Here is a 16142-nt window from a genome sequence, read left to right as displayed (position 1 = left end):
TGTCAAGTTTGTAAGAGTATATATATTTGTAATCACAATTTGAATACAATTCTATTTTCTTAATAATATTCAAGTGAATAATTTGGATTGATCATAATTGAGTATTCAAAAGGTCACTTGAAAGATGTCCATTCCTTTTATTTTATTTTCTATACGTTTAAAATATTAAATAAGTCGATGGAAAAGGGTTGGACAACACCACGGAAACATGTTTGTTGTTGTAAAACTCCATTAATCGGGTCGGGAATTTATATAAGCTTCACTTCTTATCCACAATAGTTTTGATTCTACCTAATCCTTCTTATTTATATTAAAAAGTATATTTTTAATTAACAAACAATGCTTCAACAACAAACTGGAGCTTATTAATCTGATGAACTTATTTCGTTTAGGGACACAAATGGTATAACTATTTTTTGTGTTTACGAATTTCATACATTTCTAATTCGATTGACATGAAGTTTTTCATTGATTCATGATTCGAATTTGTCATTTCTTTTTGGCTTTCAATGCAATCTATTTATTGTATTTTATAGTACATCTATTTGCTAGATTATGAATTGTTTCATTTATGGATTATTATAGCCTAAAATCAATTATGTTTTCATTGCAATGTCGTAAATTATTGGATACATTATGAATTTGAGATGAAACATATTGCAGGATTTATAGGCCGTCATCCGATGAATTGTGTGATGAGAGAGGATCAGTAGCCATTGCAGAGAACATGTCATCTTGATTATATAAAGCTAGACGAAAAGTTTAACTTGACAAGTTTTGTTTCCTAAATCCATCACCAACAAGAAAAATGTGTGGCTGAGTAGTATTTAGGAAAATGAGGGATATATAAGCAAAAATGAGAAAAGAGATGGTCCATAGGAATAGAAGGTGGGGCTGATGGTCATAGCTGGAGAGAATGTAGCAAACAAAGGAACCTTTTGATTCAAATTGCATGGCAGAGAGAAAAAGGAATCTCTGCACAAGAAAAAAGCCCTACAACCAAACTTTTCAGAGAGGAACAACCCATTCATATATACATATGCACCAAGCATGGACAACACACACATACACACACTGTGTGTGTGAGAGAGAGAAATTGAGAAATTAATAGGCCAACAGAGGACATGAGATGGACCTTTCTTTATCCTCATTGGTACACTCATTGTCTCAATCCATCAACATCTCTCTTCAAGAAATGGCTTAGCTATCTGTGTGTTATATACATTTGTAAAATAATATTTTATTATATGTAAGCAAGATATATATGCAATGTCACATGTTGCATATAGGATAAGGTGAGGGGGTTTGTATTGCGAATATTGCACAGTCCTTTTGTTTTAATAATTAAAATATGAATCATTAAAGTGGTGTGTGTATACTTTCAATAATTTATATATATATATATATATATATATATAGATGGTGAAGTATGGATGACAATCTTTGCATATATATAATAGACAAATAAACAAAAGGAATTGGTGTTTCAAAGAATATAGACATTAAAGAGAATGCTACACGGTGTGGAGGAGAGGATTTGTTGAGATGTTCGAAGCAATTATATTTGTGTAGCATTGATCGATCGTCCATATTTTATCGTTTTCACAAAGTGTTGAAATTGAAGAGAATCTCAACTTGTCTTCTTATTACATGACTGGTCCTTTTGCTACCTTCCATCTCTTTCCAACCACTCTCCACTCTCCACTCTCCACTCTCCACTCTCTTACTTCTACCAATCTCATATATGATCTAATTTACCTTTGAGCTTCATATCATCCATACACATTTTTATTCAAATTAACTATCACAAAAATTAATAAAGTTGACTATTTCTACAGTTGCAAATCACACAATCTAACTTTTACCAAAATAGAGTATGTTCTTTCTCTCAAACCGATCAGATTTTTATAAAATAATCAAAATGCTCAGCCGAAACAATATCTTAATGCATAATCAATAACTGAATATACGTAAATTTGCATACTTGTTCACGTAAAATATTTAAAAAAAAATCATTCGGAATATAATATTTTTATGGTTTTCCCACTCCTTTTTCCATGAATGAATGAATATAAGCACAATTATTAAGCAAATTTTAGCGATGAACATAAAAATAAATAAGATAAAAATTCATAGTTGTGGGATTTTTGCCGACATCGAAGGTGAGATTTGACATAGTTAATGATTTTCAAATTTCATGTGACGTGTTGTGTGGATTATTGTTTGAATGTTTTGTTTTCCTGTCACCTGTGGTGGGATCAAATCAATTAACTTCATACATTATTTTCTCTTTTATTTCTAGTAATTTTAAATTTTTTATATTCTTCATTCGATAAAAAACAGAACCCCCACAATTGATGTGAAAAGTTGTGCAGATTATTCACATGTCGAAATATTCCTTTCATCTTTTATTTTCATATATTCAATTATTGAGTTCAGAAACATTTAGCATATATCCACTGATTTGAAACGACATCACTCAAATCTAAACATAGCAACACAAAATGTAGATTAATTAATTCTTGAGACATAGTAATAAATTTTAGGGACGCTGGCTCCTAATATCATGAAATTTTTAAAAAGTTGGATTTTTTCTACGAATTTTAAAATTGGTAAATAATATTATGAACTTTATCTGAGTTTATTATTTTTTACCAGTGAAAAAGTTATGGCAAATAATATCATGATACATATTATTTTTTCTAATTTCTCGACAACAACTTCGAGAGCTTCAAGTTCTTCAATATTTGAAGATGCTTTTTTTTAAAGTGCACCCTCTAAAATTGTTTTTCAATCCAATAATATAGCCGGAATTTTTTGTTTGGTGGAAAATAACAAACTCGGGTAAAGTTCTTGATATTATTTGTCAATTTTAAAGTTTGTGGAAAAAACCCAACTTTTTGAAAGTTCCTTTATATTAGGGGCCATTATCCCAAAATTTTAATGATAATAATACAACCTCTACCACCTAAAAATAAAATCTCTTTCCCACTTATCTGTACTTTAAAAATAGAAATTTTAATGATAATAATACAACCTCTACCACCTAAAAATAAAATCTTTTTCCCACTTATCTATACTTTAAAAATAGAAAGTTTCTATTTAAAATAATTTCTTTATCTTTAATGAGGCGGAACTCATTTTTCACTAACACGCTTTTCTTTCTGTCTCTCTTATTTTATCAATTTTGAATTAAAACTCATTCTATTTCAAAAAATTTAACTTTTAAGAGACAAATAGAATATTACATATTTATAATACACAACATAGATCTTATTGATATTGTAAAATTATTCCTATAGTAGTACGTAGGGATGTAATCAATTGCTAACTAATTACCAATCCCAAATTGAGACCAATTTTCAACCATTAGATTAGAAGATCTTGTGGTTAATATAATGCCAAGTGTAATAGTTGATATTTTGTTTACTATTTATTGAGATTTGTGAGCTTTAATTCTCATCCACTCATTTTAAAATTCAAGGGTGGAGATTTAGTCTTAATTTTGGATTAGGGTGCTATAAGCATTAGAATAAGACCCGTAGTACGTATATCCAACTAATCTTTTTCACTGACATTCTTTTACGTTTCTTAAATTTAGTGCTAATCCCAAATGGGTTTCTTAAAATTAGTGCTAATCCCAAATGGAAAAATCAACGAGGGTTGAAGGGAAATTTTCTTAAGCTTGTCCAAGAACACTAGGAAAATATAGTACTCCATAACTAGGCCCATAAGCCCATTAGTCCAATGTCGTATTATCCAATACAAAATCAAGCTTTTGAAAAAGCCCAATATATATACCAAATCACTATATCACAAATATTCACAATAGTTGAGAAATAACTAACACTATATCATATCATATCATATCATATCATATCATATCATATACTTATAACACTACAACATACACAAATCAGACAAGAAACAACACCAACACTTGATCAACCCTATTAACACACACACACAAAAACCCGAACCGACAAACAAGTTAACCGCTCCCTAGCTGGGAACGTGCTGCTGGTAATCCGAGACGCTGTCGAGCAGATGGTGGGACGCTTTCTCAAAGTTGACAAACCCCATGAACCAAAACTCGTGGCCGTCCACGGTCACCAGATGTATATACTTCTCGGGTGGATTCTGCTTCAAGACGACAGGGGCGACATTGTGGATGTGCCCCAGCGGGATCGTGACCTTGTAGTAGGCCCACGTCTCCTGCCCGGAGGGGGCCCGGAAGGACAGAGGGCGATCGCTGCAGAAAGCCACGCGGGCAGTGGACAGATAGAGGGTCCCAGCAACAGGGCCAGTGGTTGTGGAAAGATAACAGGCAAATGTTTTCTTCAGCTTCTCATCCGCATCCGTCTCGAATATCTGCTTGAACAGAGACTCAAATCCCCCTTCTGTTATCGCCTTCGCGGTTAGATTCACCTTCCCCCACGCAGCCCCGGATACAGATGGCCCGGTTTTTACTGCAAACACACAATGAGGTGAACATACACAATTGGCCTTATTGGATTGTGTCGACCCAATCCGCACAATTTGCTAGTCCTACTTAAAACTAACATAATTTTACACATAATTAATAATCTACTTAACCACAAACCTTCAAAATCACACATCTTGTTTCTATTTTAACCTTATTGTATCCTATTGAGATTTTAGAATGTAAACAATGAGCATCACAATCTAGTGAAACTTATTAATTAAATCAAATTTAGGGGGAATTGTCGTAAATTCTTAAACTTTGGTCAAATTCTGATTTTGCATACCGACTTTAACTAATCCACATGTCAATTACTAGAACCAATCAAGATTTTGCCGGTAACATAATTGAATAGTAGTAGCACTATAATATTGTTTGATGCCTAAAACATGTGATCATTTTAAGTAAGTCATCAAGATAATTTTGGATTGCAAAATTAAAAGAAATCAATAATTTGAGAGAGCTTACAATTGTGCCAGACGTTACGAGCAATTTCCTCAGCTCTGTGACTCCAAGAATTGAAGACGTTGACAACATGATCGAGAGGGCTGTCGGCGGCGGACCTCTCCACCGGCGCAATCACAACGTAAGGCGGCTGTGGGCCCTCCTCGGCCTGCCATAGCGCCGCCTGCTGGTTGTCCGGGTGGACCGCCGGCGCCGCCGGAGCCCCCATGATGTGTGTCCCCCATTTCTTCGTCTCTCCCTCTTTCTGGTCCATGTTTTTGGAGAAATTAAGATTTGATTGAGCTGGAAATGTTGTGTAATAAAAATGGATGGGATTCGTTACTTGATAAGATGGAGTTAGTATTTAGTAGGTTCATCATGAATGTTCTAGGTGGAACCATTTTTAATTGTTTAAAACTTTTTCTTACTTTAATTAATTATTTTTTAAAATTGGAATGACATCATTGTGATATTTGATTATCTTTTATTATTTATTTGCCAATTTTCCAAAAGAGAACACTCTACAACTAAAAAGAATAATATTTATATTTTATTAATGTGTTTGATGATAGTTTTATACAAAATATTTAATACTATTAATAAAATATTCTGAAAATTTAATATTATATTATTAAATAATTTCAATAATATTATTACTGTTTGTAATTATAACCAATACAACCGACTATATTATCTCATCCACGCCTATTTATTCAAATCATTGTTCATTAAGGATGGTTGATTAAACGATATTCGTTATTGGTTAGTCGATAAAATACATATATGGTTATCAATTAAGGGAGTGGTTTAAAAATAACTCTACCTTTTGTTAAAACTCATAATTACAGAGATTTCATGCATCTTTACACTTTGTATATATATACATTTTCCTAAACAATAGTAGTAATTAGAACCAAATGATAGGGTATAGTCCATTATTCATATATAATGTCCATTACAATTGCATGAAATTTCAGTCTTAAATTAGATCGACTCTATCATTTGGTTCGTAGTTATTGTTTAGAGAAATGCTAGGTTATCAATTATAATCATTTACTTATTATCGAGGGACTAAAAATACTTATTGATCTTGATAATTAATCAAGATGATATTGTTAGTTTTATATCACAATGCAAAAGGTGATTGCCCCTAACTACAAAGTCATCTTCACCCTTTGTTTGATTCATTAATATTACTTGGGTACAAAAATAATAGAGAAAAATTAATATGATTTGATTTCTAGATCTCTAAGACATAAGTCTTCATTTTTTGCAAGAAATGTTTGATTCATGTTTTTAATGATTGTTAAATTTTAAGTGAACCTTACTTAATATATGGAGCCCAAAGCAAAATTGGGCTTGAGTTAATGCTGGACCACTAGGATTTTGTCATTTTTGTAATGGGCAATTGATAAACTTGAACTTTCTTTATCAAAAAAATTTGAAAGGGGTGGATGTACACATTTCAATTGCAAATTCACTTAACAGAAAAGAGGGGTCCAACGTATCGAAATATTGGAACATTGTAGAATTAAAATGATCAATAGATAAATTTCAATTTTCAACAAGATCTAAAGATTTAAGCTGAAAATATCTTAATGTTTTATCACAAAAATTTGTTCTTGCAAGTTTCGACACAACATAACTCGTACGAAGTTAATATATTAGTGTTCAACCAGATAAGAATATGATAATTTTGGGTTGATTCGGGTTAGATATGAGTAACCCCTTAATAATTAATACAGTAGTATTATTTTAATAAAATTCATTCTTTAAGTTGAATTTTGTTAGTTTATTAGAGTTAAAATTATGTTATAACTCTCTCATTTTTCATATGTCTTCTTAGGCAATCATGTCAACTTCGTGTCGCTGTTGTGTTATTATAATTATTGTGCCGTGTCAACACGAATATATAGAATCGTGTTTGTCAACACGAATCAAGATGTGCTGATAACAAATTCTTATTTTGTGCTAAGTTGTGTTCGAATTTAACTATAGCATATGGATTCATATAAGAATTGAATTGACATTAAATGGCGTAATTATAATTTTAAAGATACCTCCTGGTATCTAAATCTTGCAATTGCCTGGTCATCTGTCAAATTGCAACCTCTGAGACAATTTTAATTTAGGGATATATTGGTCGTTAATATTTAATTTAATTTAATACTATAACGATTAAGTGTTTTTAAATTAGGCCGACTGCTTTCCAAATCATCAAAGTAGGATATTTGCATGTCCATCGATACAATGTACTTAACAACCCAATCAACAACTATATCTCCCGCTGCATACAAAGCGAGATCGCTCGAATGCAGCAGCCACCCCCCCAACGGCCAATCCGCCGGCGGCGCCGATACATCCCTCGCAACCACACTGGTGCGCACGATCGGCTGTTCGCCGATTATTTCGCGGAGGAACCACGTTATCCGGCAGATGTATTTCGTCGCCGGTTCAGGTATGCGCCGCTCCCCTCTTCACTGCGCATTGTTAATGCGTTAATCCGCGCGTTACCCCGAGGTCCGGCTCCAGCGAGACTTGCAGCAGGGAAGCCCGGACTATCGCCCCTATCTGAGAAATGCGCATGTTGCCGTCGGCAGTTGGCATATGGAGGGTCCGCCAGAGCATGTTCGATGAGTATACTGCAATGCGGCGGGAGGACGACGCGAGCACTGAAGAATTCACAGCCAGGGCGTGCGAGAGATATTTTGGGAGCACTTGCCTTCGCTCGCCGGACGCATGCTGGCCTGCCCGATTCCTACTGGATTGGCACTGGAAGGACCCACACGGCTTTCCGGGGGATGCTGCGGCAGACATCGACTGCATGCACTGGCAGTGGAAGAACTGCTTGACCGGCGTGGCGAGCGCCAGTTTACTACCGGCTACAAAGGTACGCATCCCACCATCATTCTTGAAGCCGTTGCCGACCAACGGCTTTGGATTTGGCATGCTTATTTTGGTATAGCCGGGTCGAACAACGACCTAAATGTTCTCAATTCCTCGCCCCTTTTCAACGAGCGGATCAACGGATTAGGCCCCTCCATCGAATTCACGGCCAATGGCAATGTGCATAACATGGGGTACTACCTGGCTGACGGCATCTATCCGCAATGGCCCGTGTTTCTGAAGACGATCAGATGCCCACTCGGAGATAGAAGAAGGTATTTTGCCCGAGCGCAAGAGTCTGCGCGCAAGGATGTGGAGAGGGCATTTGGGGTGCTCCAATCGCGATTTGCACTGGTAAAGGGTCCGACGCGCTCAATGTACTTAATTACTAATGTTACTCTATTTAACGTCTCGATAAAATGGAAATCTATACTACTACCATTTTATATATGAAAAGAAACATATTCTTAAATTTCACCTGTCAGTGATACCTGACACGTACAAAAGGATTAAAAACACAATTAAGATTCATTTTTGTACTACACAAAATTGCAAATAAATGTAAGTTATGCACGCTTTCTTAGTTTATGTTTAATTGTATTTTTGCCGACAAGCCACTTAATTGCAGTTAATATGGACTACTACGAATTTTTGGATGTATTTTGATTTTGCATTTAAATGTTGTAAATTGTAAAATGAAATACTACTCTCCCGTCACAATTTTATAAAGTTTGTATACAAAATTGAAATATGGCAAATTGATGAAAAAATCTTAAAGTTTGGTCAACTTCTAGTCAATTTGGCAACTTCCAATAATAATCGTTATATCCTATATTTGACATTTTTCTCAGTTGTTTCATGATAAAAATTTCGTCATCTTACGTGTCTTAATTTATTGGCACGAGGAGTAGTACATTTGTAAAATTCAACCCCAAAGTTTCCCTTCCATCTCCCCCAAACCCTAATCATCTCTTCTATCTCATATCCTTCACCTCTGAAATCAAGCTAACCGCCACAAACTCAAACAAAAAGATGAAGTTCGACTATGATCATACTAATACCACGATTTATTACCAATCATATTCCTATTGGGGTAAAAGTTAATTGATGAAGATAACATATATAACGTATGCTTTGTTCACATAATATTTTGCGTATGCTAGATCAGAAATATAAGATCTCGAGACAATTTAGAAAAAAAATACACCATCAAATGGGTTATTTCAAAAAATTGTGTGGTTAATTAGAAATTGACTAAACTTTGTATTATTTTGGACAATTTATCCATTAAAATGCACCAAAAATTTGGTTTGCTTTTATGTGAAATATGCTAGCATAACATCTACATTTTGCACACCATATACTGCCAACGTGTGTAAAACATAGAGGAGAATCTAATTTGAGACATAACTACTTGAACTAAAGCATATGTAAAATGTGGGAAATAATTGAAGTGATGTTTATGGCGACTGGATTCCTTAAAAACCGGAAATTGTTGGACAACAAATGTGAAATGAGTGTTCATCAGTCCATGAACTCCCCACCACAACCACAATATCACCAAAATGACTATAGTTTTTTCGCCTCTTTCAAGTATTTGCAACAATATCACGTGATTTTTTTCTCTGTAAATTGTAATAGTACAAGATTTGAATTTGAAATGTGTTATGAAAATGTGTATACATCAATTATATGGGTCTGTTTGTTTTTTCCCCTCTAAATGGATAAATAATGTAATAAGATATAAATTCATTTAAAATGAGCATCATATTTTGTAATAGTATATCTTATTTTTTTAAAATATATCTATCTCACCTTTTATATTACATTGTATTTGGTGGAGTATATCATATTTTGTTCCTTGGATTAATAATGTGTCTAATTAGACGATTGCAAAACTCCTTTAACCAAAAATATAAAAGTCGGTAAATTACCTATCCAATATTTGATCTTTCATTTATTCACAAGAAATAATCTTATTTTTATTTTAATTTCTTACACCGAATTTATACTCTACTTCTTTAATTATGAAAAATTTCTCATTTCCATCTCTCAGGCATAGGTATGAGGCCTTGGAAGATGGGCTTCTGACAGTCAGTGAGTTAAGGCCTTCCCTCAATGGATTACTACGTACACTGATTTAACCCCCTCACATAATGTCGGGCCAGGGTGTGGGGGCCACCAAGGCGACGGAATTGCTTTTGCGGCAATGAAAAGTTGCTCATGATACTTGTTTATTTTCATAAGTTCAGTGGTGGAGTAATTTAAATTAATAAATTACCACTTATCCCCCAAATTTAAACGCCGTGACAAACCCTCCAACAAGTGTAGTTAAAATAAAAAAGCGGTACAACCTTACCTCCATAAAGTACTACCCTGAAACCTCATTTTCCTCGTTTCCTTGCTTTTCTGCTTTACTATTCAATACTCTGGCCGACCGCATCAACACAGTTGTATGTATATATATATATTCATCGATATGAACATCAAAGCATTATGACTGAATCACCACCTAATCACCTCTCCTTCTCTCTCTGAATCACTCACACAGTAACAATCCATGGCTAAATCTCCTTCTCTCGAGCTTGATTTTTTCGGCATGGAGAAACGCTCCACCGCCCCCGTTTTTCAGCGCAGAAGAAGCTTCCGCGGTTCGTTTTCACACAATTTCTCTCTCTCGCTAATCGCTATCTGTTTCCCTCTCTCAATTTTATTTGTGTGCAGATATACAAGGTGTTATATCGAAGATGAATCCGGAGGTGGTGAAGAGCGTGATCGGGAATGGCGGTTTGGGATCGAAGAAATCAGCATCGTCTGCTGCAATTGCCCCTCCTCAATCGCCAATTTCCGATCCTAAACTCAGGTAGTTGCAATTTCTTCTTCCTACTCCGGTTTCCTGCAATTGATTTTGCGATTTTCCGTGATTTAAATTTGCTATGGTTGAACGGTGAAAACAGAGCTCCGATGACGATTTTCTACAACGGAGTGGTTTCTGTGTTTGACGTGTCCCCACGTAAGGTGCGTGACTTCACACCTTTTCATTTATCTATTTTTATTTTTATTTTGATTTTGATTTTTATTGGCATTATATTGGAACAGGCGCAAAATATTCTCAAAACCGCGGATGAATTCGTTCCTTGTAAATCGGCAGAAAATTTGGAATCCAACTCCAAGACTGAGAGAAACTTGCTTGAATCTCTGAATGGAGGTGTGGGTGTGCTTCATATGAATATTCATTTTATTTAAATAATTTACAATTATCTCAAAAAAATGGATTTATTGAATGTAGATCTGCCGATATCAAGGAAGAATTCTCTGCAAAGGTTTCTGGAAAAGCGAAAGGAGAGGTTGGTATTTACTATTAACTGTTGCTTTAATCCTAATAAATCTCTTTTAGTATTGGATAAGTACGTTAATCTTTCTTACATACACTAAATTTTCGTTTTATCCTTCCCTTCTTCACCTTTTTTGACATTAATTATTGATTAAAGTAGTTAAGCAGCTCATTTAATTCCGCATTTACTATTTTTAAACAGTCAAATAATAATCTTCCCCCATGTTGCCGACTGATTATTGTGCAATTACTTAATGGGTAAATTATCGGAAAAACCGATTGAATTAGCTCTAACTTTTCAAAGTTAGCTATAAGAATAATGAATTTGGATTTACTAGCAATTGAATTTCTGAAAGATTAAATTTTTTTGAAGAAATTTTCTTCGATATATTTAGGGTGGCTGTTTTGTTAAAATTTTATTTTTAAAAATACTCCCTACTTTAGTATTTTTAGTGGTTTAAATTGTAGTATAAATTTTTATAACATACTAGAACATAAAATAAAAAAATTACTAAGGGCTTAAGCTTCCTAGACTCTTCTCTAGGGTCAATCCATAGATATGACTATCAGAAAATTATACGAGGTCGTCATTGTCGATAAGTTAATCATCGATTTATGATTGGATTTTTCGTCAATTGATGATTGCGAAAAGATTAAAATTTCATATTCTTTTCAATTAAATTTTTAAAGTTGTGTGACGAACCAAAATTTAACCAAGTTTTTTCCATAAAGAGACGTGAGCTAATTCGACCTCACGTCTCTTTATTGGGATTAGCTTTCACAATTCTGAACACAATCTGTTCTCCGTTTCGTGTCCGTGGACATAGCCAACACAACGTTGGTGAACCATATAAATACGTGACTCTTTATGTTAATGTTTGTCTTGATTATATACTTGCTCTATTCTGTCACAACAAGAACAAAATTGAAGGACTGAGAATATCTAAAATTACAATTCTATATTCATACTAGTATTATAAAAATAAAGGAACACATGCGTCAAATTGTAAGTAACGCGGTTTTGAATATTATTGCAGGCTGGTTTCGGTGTCCCCTTATTAACATCGCCGTGGAAACAAAAAAGGGGCATATTGTATTAAATAAATGTAATGTTGAAAAGAAAACATTATAATTTGTGGTAATTGCGTAATTACGTGAGAAAAAAGAGACAGGTGTGGTGAAAGTGGGAGAATCTTTGGTGGTTGGGAAGGCAAGAAGCACGTTTTTTAGTTGTGTTTTAGGTTTTAAATTTTGAATAGTACTATCCTTGTTTCGTCGCACTTTCTGGGTCAGCTTTTTTCTGCGTCAATGCAGTTTCGCGTTTTAGTCACGTTGATAGTGTGGCATGCTACCACCCACTTTTTTCATTATTGTAACACTAATTTAACATTTTTTTGTTAAATTAGTTGCTGTTGTTTTAATGCAATCTTATGTTGTGTGTTGTATATAAGTTCCTTGCAATTCACTTTTTTTTTTCCAACCTTTTTTTTCCAAGGTTGAACATGAAATGGTCATTTTGAACTGATTGTAATTCATATCATCAACTTTCGTTTTTTTTCCATGCTTCTCTTCTCCTGCGGTGTTTTTTTGTTACTTGCCATATCATCTTCCACGGCAGTTTAAATACACACGTCAGCACACTACTTAGCCGAAAAACCCGACTTAAGAAATTGGACCACGGTCCACGGGGTAAAGTTCATGACTTTTCATGCAATATTTAAATTTCATGGAAAAAAAATCAAACCTTTTAAAAATTCGTGACTGTATAGGGAATTTGCTCTTTTATATCATGCTTTGAGTTTATTAAGAAAAAATATTTTATACTATTTGAGCCTATTTTTAAATTTCTAGACTTATTGGCATTTAATATAATTAAATTTAAGATGATATATATAAAGCAACATCGATGGTAAGACGTTTCTTGTAGCAATATTATGTGCTGAATTTTAATGTTTCTTTGTAACATATACTCATATTGCTAGTTGCTACTATAATATTAAGGTAAGTCTTGAAGGCTATATATGTTTGCTCGTTTTTTTTCTTTGACCGAAAGAGAAACTAAACTTTGATCAAGCACGTAATTGTTGACCCATTCAACTGTTGAAAATTTAATGTATCGAGATTTTGAGACATGAGGTATAATATAACTAAATTAGTGTCGTATTAATTACTACTACTATATAATAATATTATTATAGTGGTAGTGTGAGTGATAGATAATGCGTAGAGTGAATGAATTCATAGGGAGGATATTAAAATCTATTGATAATAGGAGTACAATTTATTTCGATTTGAGTTGAGTAACTAACTCAATTAAGCTTGTGAGGAATTAGTCAGCCTACCTCCATTTTCCTAAGTCAAGTACTTTCTCTGTCCAGTATTTAAAAAAAATATTTTATTATTTTGAATTATCTATAATTTATAAAATAATTAATTTTATTTCACTTTTGATATCCTGTCCCTCTATTTCACTAATTTTTTATACTCACGATCTATTACAAAACTAATACTATTAAAAATGAATCTCACACTCCACTCATTTTCATCATCATATTTATATGTATAAAGCAATTGATAAAAATTGTAATTTTGTCCAATTTAATAATTCTATTAGTCATTAGATTTTTCAAAAAAAATTAGAATTGAATAAAAATTGATCGAACTTCATAATTTAATTTAAATAATTATTATCTTTGTAAAGATAACTAACCTTTTAAACATAATTGAAACAAAAATTAGTTCAAATATAGATAATTTTTTTTTTCAAATTTCTTATCAATAATACATTCTCATTTACACAATTTAATAATATTTAATGCACTATTCGTCGTATTCCCATAATATTATTCCTCTTCAATAAACCTGAAATAAATTTAATTTATTTTTTCTGTACAATAGTATTCTTTATTTATTATTTTCGCAGTTAATGAGAAATGAACACCCCATAATTTACTCCATTGATAACAATAAACGAATAGCAAGTCAACTCCAAGTCTCCAACCTGATCCCAATCACACACGTTTTCAGTTGAAATTTTCAAATTAATTTTTATTTCTTACTTTTCAAAATCCTTTGCAATTAATATAAAATGATTGTGAAATTTTCTTAATCACCAATTTGTTTCTTGAACTTTTGCTCTCCCCTTAAACGACGTATTTCGGTTTAATTAAACTCAATTTCATTTAAGGGCATCCGCAATGGTGTGGACGATGCGACGGACGATGGCATCGTCCGCCACTGCAGCATTGCGGACGATGGGTTAACCATCGTCCGCGGACGATGCGCGGAGGATACCCATCGTCCGCCGCATCGTCCGCCACTGTGGACGACGCGGACGATGGGCACGCGTTTCGAAATTTTTTTTGAATTTTTTCAAATTTTTTTTCTTCTTTAAACTCTACTATTCACTACCATTTCACACACTCCAATTTCACATCTCTTCAATTTCTCTTCAATTATTCTCTCTCATCGACTCAAAAATGAATCCCGACGACTACGATTTGAGTACATCGGATGGCTGCAGACGGGCCTCGACTCGAGCCTTGTTCGATGTCGTTAATGAAGCCAAGGCGGAATGCTTGGCACAAATGCAGCGGGAGCAGGCGGCGGCGGAGGCGCGGCGGAGGCGGACCCTCGCCCGATACGACGACGGACGTTTGTCCCCCGCGAGCACGACGTAGCACACGAACGTCTGTTCGCAGATTATTTTGCGGAGAATCCAAGGTGGGGCCCGAATGTTTTTCACCGCCGTTTTAGAATGAGCCGAGATCTTTTTCTCCGACGGCCCGGAGAGGCCAATTTACTAGCTGCTACAAGGGCAGCCACTCGACGATGATCCTAGCCGTCGCTGACCACCGCCTCTGGATTTGGCATGCCTACTTTGGTGGAGCCGGGGTTGAACAACGACATCAACGCCCTCACCTCGTCCACCCTATTCGTCGATCAGTGCAGGGGTCGCGGGCCGGCTATCTGGGCCCACTTCCAACGGCCGCACACATCATAACGGGTAGTACTACTTGGCCGATGGCATATACCCTGGGTGGCCTATTTTTTTTAAAACGATCAGTTGCCCAATTGGTGAGAGGAGAGTCTTGTTTGCGGCAAAGCAGGAGTCCGCGCGGAAGGATGTGGAGCGGGCTTTTGGGGTGCTCCAATCGCGGTGGGCAATCGTGAAAGGTCCGGCGCGTTTCTGGTACAAGGAAGTCATCGCCGATGTCATGTATGCGTGCATTCATCATGCATAACATGATAGTCGAACAAGAACGTGGTCATGTCACCAACTGAGTGGATGATGAAGCCGGATCTAGCTCTTGCACGGCGACCTCTCCGGTCACTCGAGGGTTACCGACTGGCTTCGGTGCGGTTCTAGAGCGACAGGCCTCAATGCGCAACCAACAAGACCATACTCAGCTCATGACCGACATGATTGAAGAAGTTTGGACCCGCAACCACCGCCATTGAGAAATTGTAGTTTTTTTTTTCTTTTCGTATTGTAATGTTTGAATTTTAATGAAATGAAGTTTTAGTTTTCCAAATTTTGAAGTATTTAAATATTCAAATAATAGAAAAATGCTTAGGGCGTCGCTTAGGGCGGGCTATAGTCCGCCCCACTGCAAGTGGAATAGGAGGAGGATAAAATGCTGACGTGGCGGTGCATAGGGCGTCGCTTAGGGCGTCCCATTGTGGATGCCCTAAGGATAAGCATTAGGCACGAACCTAGTCCGTAGTCCTTATAGATTAATGCTAAGATATAGGTTTTGTTAAATAATTAAACTCAATTTCATTTAAGTACAGTATGTGATTTTTTTGTCGGTTAGTGTATCTTGATATTTGACTTCATATGAATTAATTGCATGCACATTATTTCCTTCATTTGATTTTGATTTTAATTTTTTGAGTTGTACTTGTAAATTTGTAATTTATAATAGATAAATAGTAGACTAAGTTAACGATGTTAGATGTAATTTATAAGAGAGAGGTGTACTATATCTAAAA

The 16142-nt window shown here is 34.9% G+C and overlaps 2 protein-coding genes across 2 annotated transcripts; one reads left to right on the top strand and one right to left on the bottom strand.

Annotated features, from left to right (window-relative positions):
* Positions 1–3832: 3832 nt before the first annotated feature.
* Positions 3833–5273, bottom strand: LOC125211342 (GEM-like protein 5). The gene is made up of 2 exons (XM_048111079.1): positions 4952–5273; positions 3833–4469 (listed from the first exon to the last, which is right to left on the bottom strand). Exons 1-2 carry the CDS (start codon positions 5199–5201, stop codon positions 4003–4005), a joined length of 717 nt encoding a protein of 238 aa, XP_047967036.1. The 5' UTR covers positions 5202–5273; the 3' UTR covers positions 3833–4002.
* Positions 5274–10212: 4939 nt separating this feature from the next.
* Positions 10213–12592, top strand: LOC125211297 (protein TIFY 9). The gene is made up of 6 exons (XM_048111028.1): positions 10213–10464; positions 10538–10676; positions 10771–10831; positions 10913–11021; positions 11103–11160; positions 12185–12592. The coding sequence occupies exons 1-6, from the start codon at positions 10374–10376 to the stop codon at positions 12207–12209; spliced, it is 483 nt and encodes a 160-aa protein (XP_047966985.1). The 5' UTR covers positions 10213–10373; the 3' UTR covers positions 12210–12592.
* Positions 12593–16142: the final 3550 nt, after the last annotated feature.

This window comes from Salvia hispanica, chromosome 3 (genome assembly GCF_023119035.1).
Source record: "Salvia hispanica cultivar TCC Black 2014 chromosome 3, UniMelb_Shisp_WGS_1.0, whole genome shotgun sequence".
Lineage (NCBI taxonomy): Eukaryota > Viridiplantae > Streptophyta > Magnoliopsida > Lamiales > Lamiaceae > Salvia > Salvia hispanica.
This window is presented reverse-complemented; position numbering and strand designations above follow the sequence as displayed.

Excerpts from the sequence above, each read along its gene's own strand:
- LOC125211342 (XM_048111079.1), bottom strand. The coding sequence starts at position 5,201 with ATGGACCAGAAAGAGGGAGAGACGAAGAAATGGGGGACACACATCATG. Across the intron at positions 4,470-4,951 it reads TCGTAACGTCTGGCACAATT|TAAAAACCGGGCCATCTGTA; the intron begins GTAAGCTCTCTC and ends GTGTGTTTGCAG.
- LOC125211297 (XM_048111028.1), top strand. The coding sequence starts at position 10,374 with ATGGCTAAATCTCCTTCTCTCGAGCTTGATTTTTTCGGCATGGAGAAA. Across the intron at positions 10,465-10,537 it reads GCGCAGAAGAAGCTTCCGCG|ATATACAAGGTGTTATATCG; the intron begins GTTCGTTTTCAC and ends ATTTGTGTGCAG. Across the intron at positions 11,022-11,102 it reads GCTTGAATCTCTGAATGGAG|ATCTGCCGATATCAAGGAAG; the intron begins GTGTGGGTGTGC and ends TATTGAATGTAG.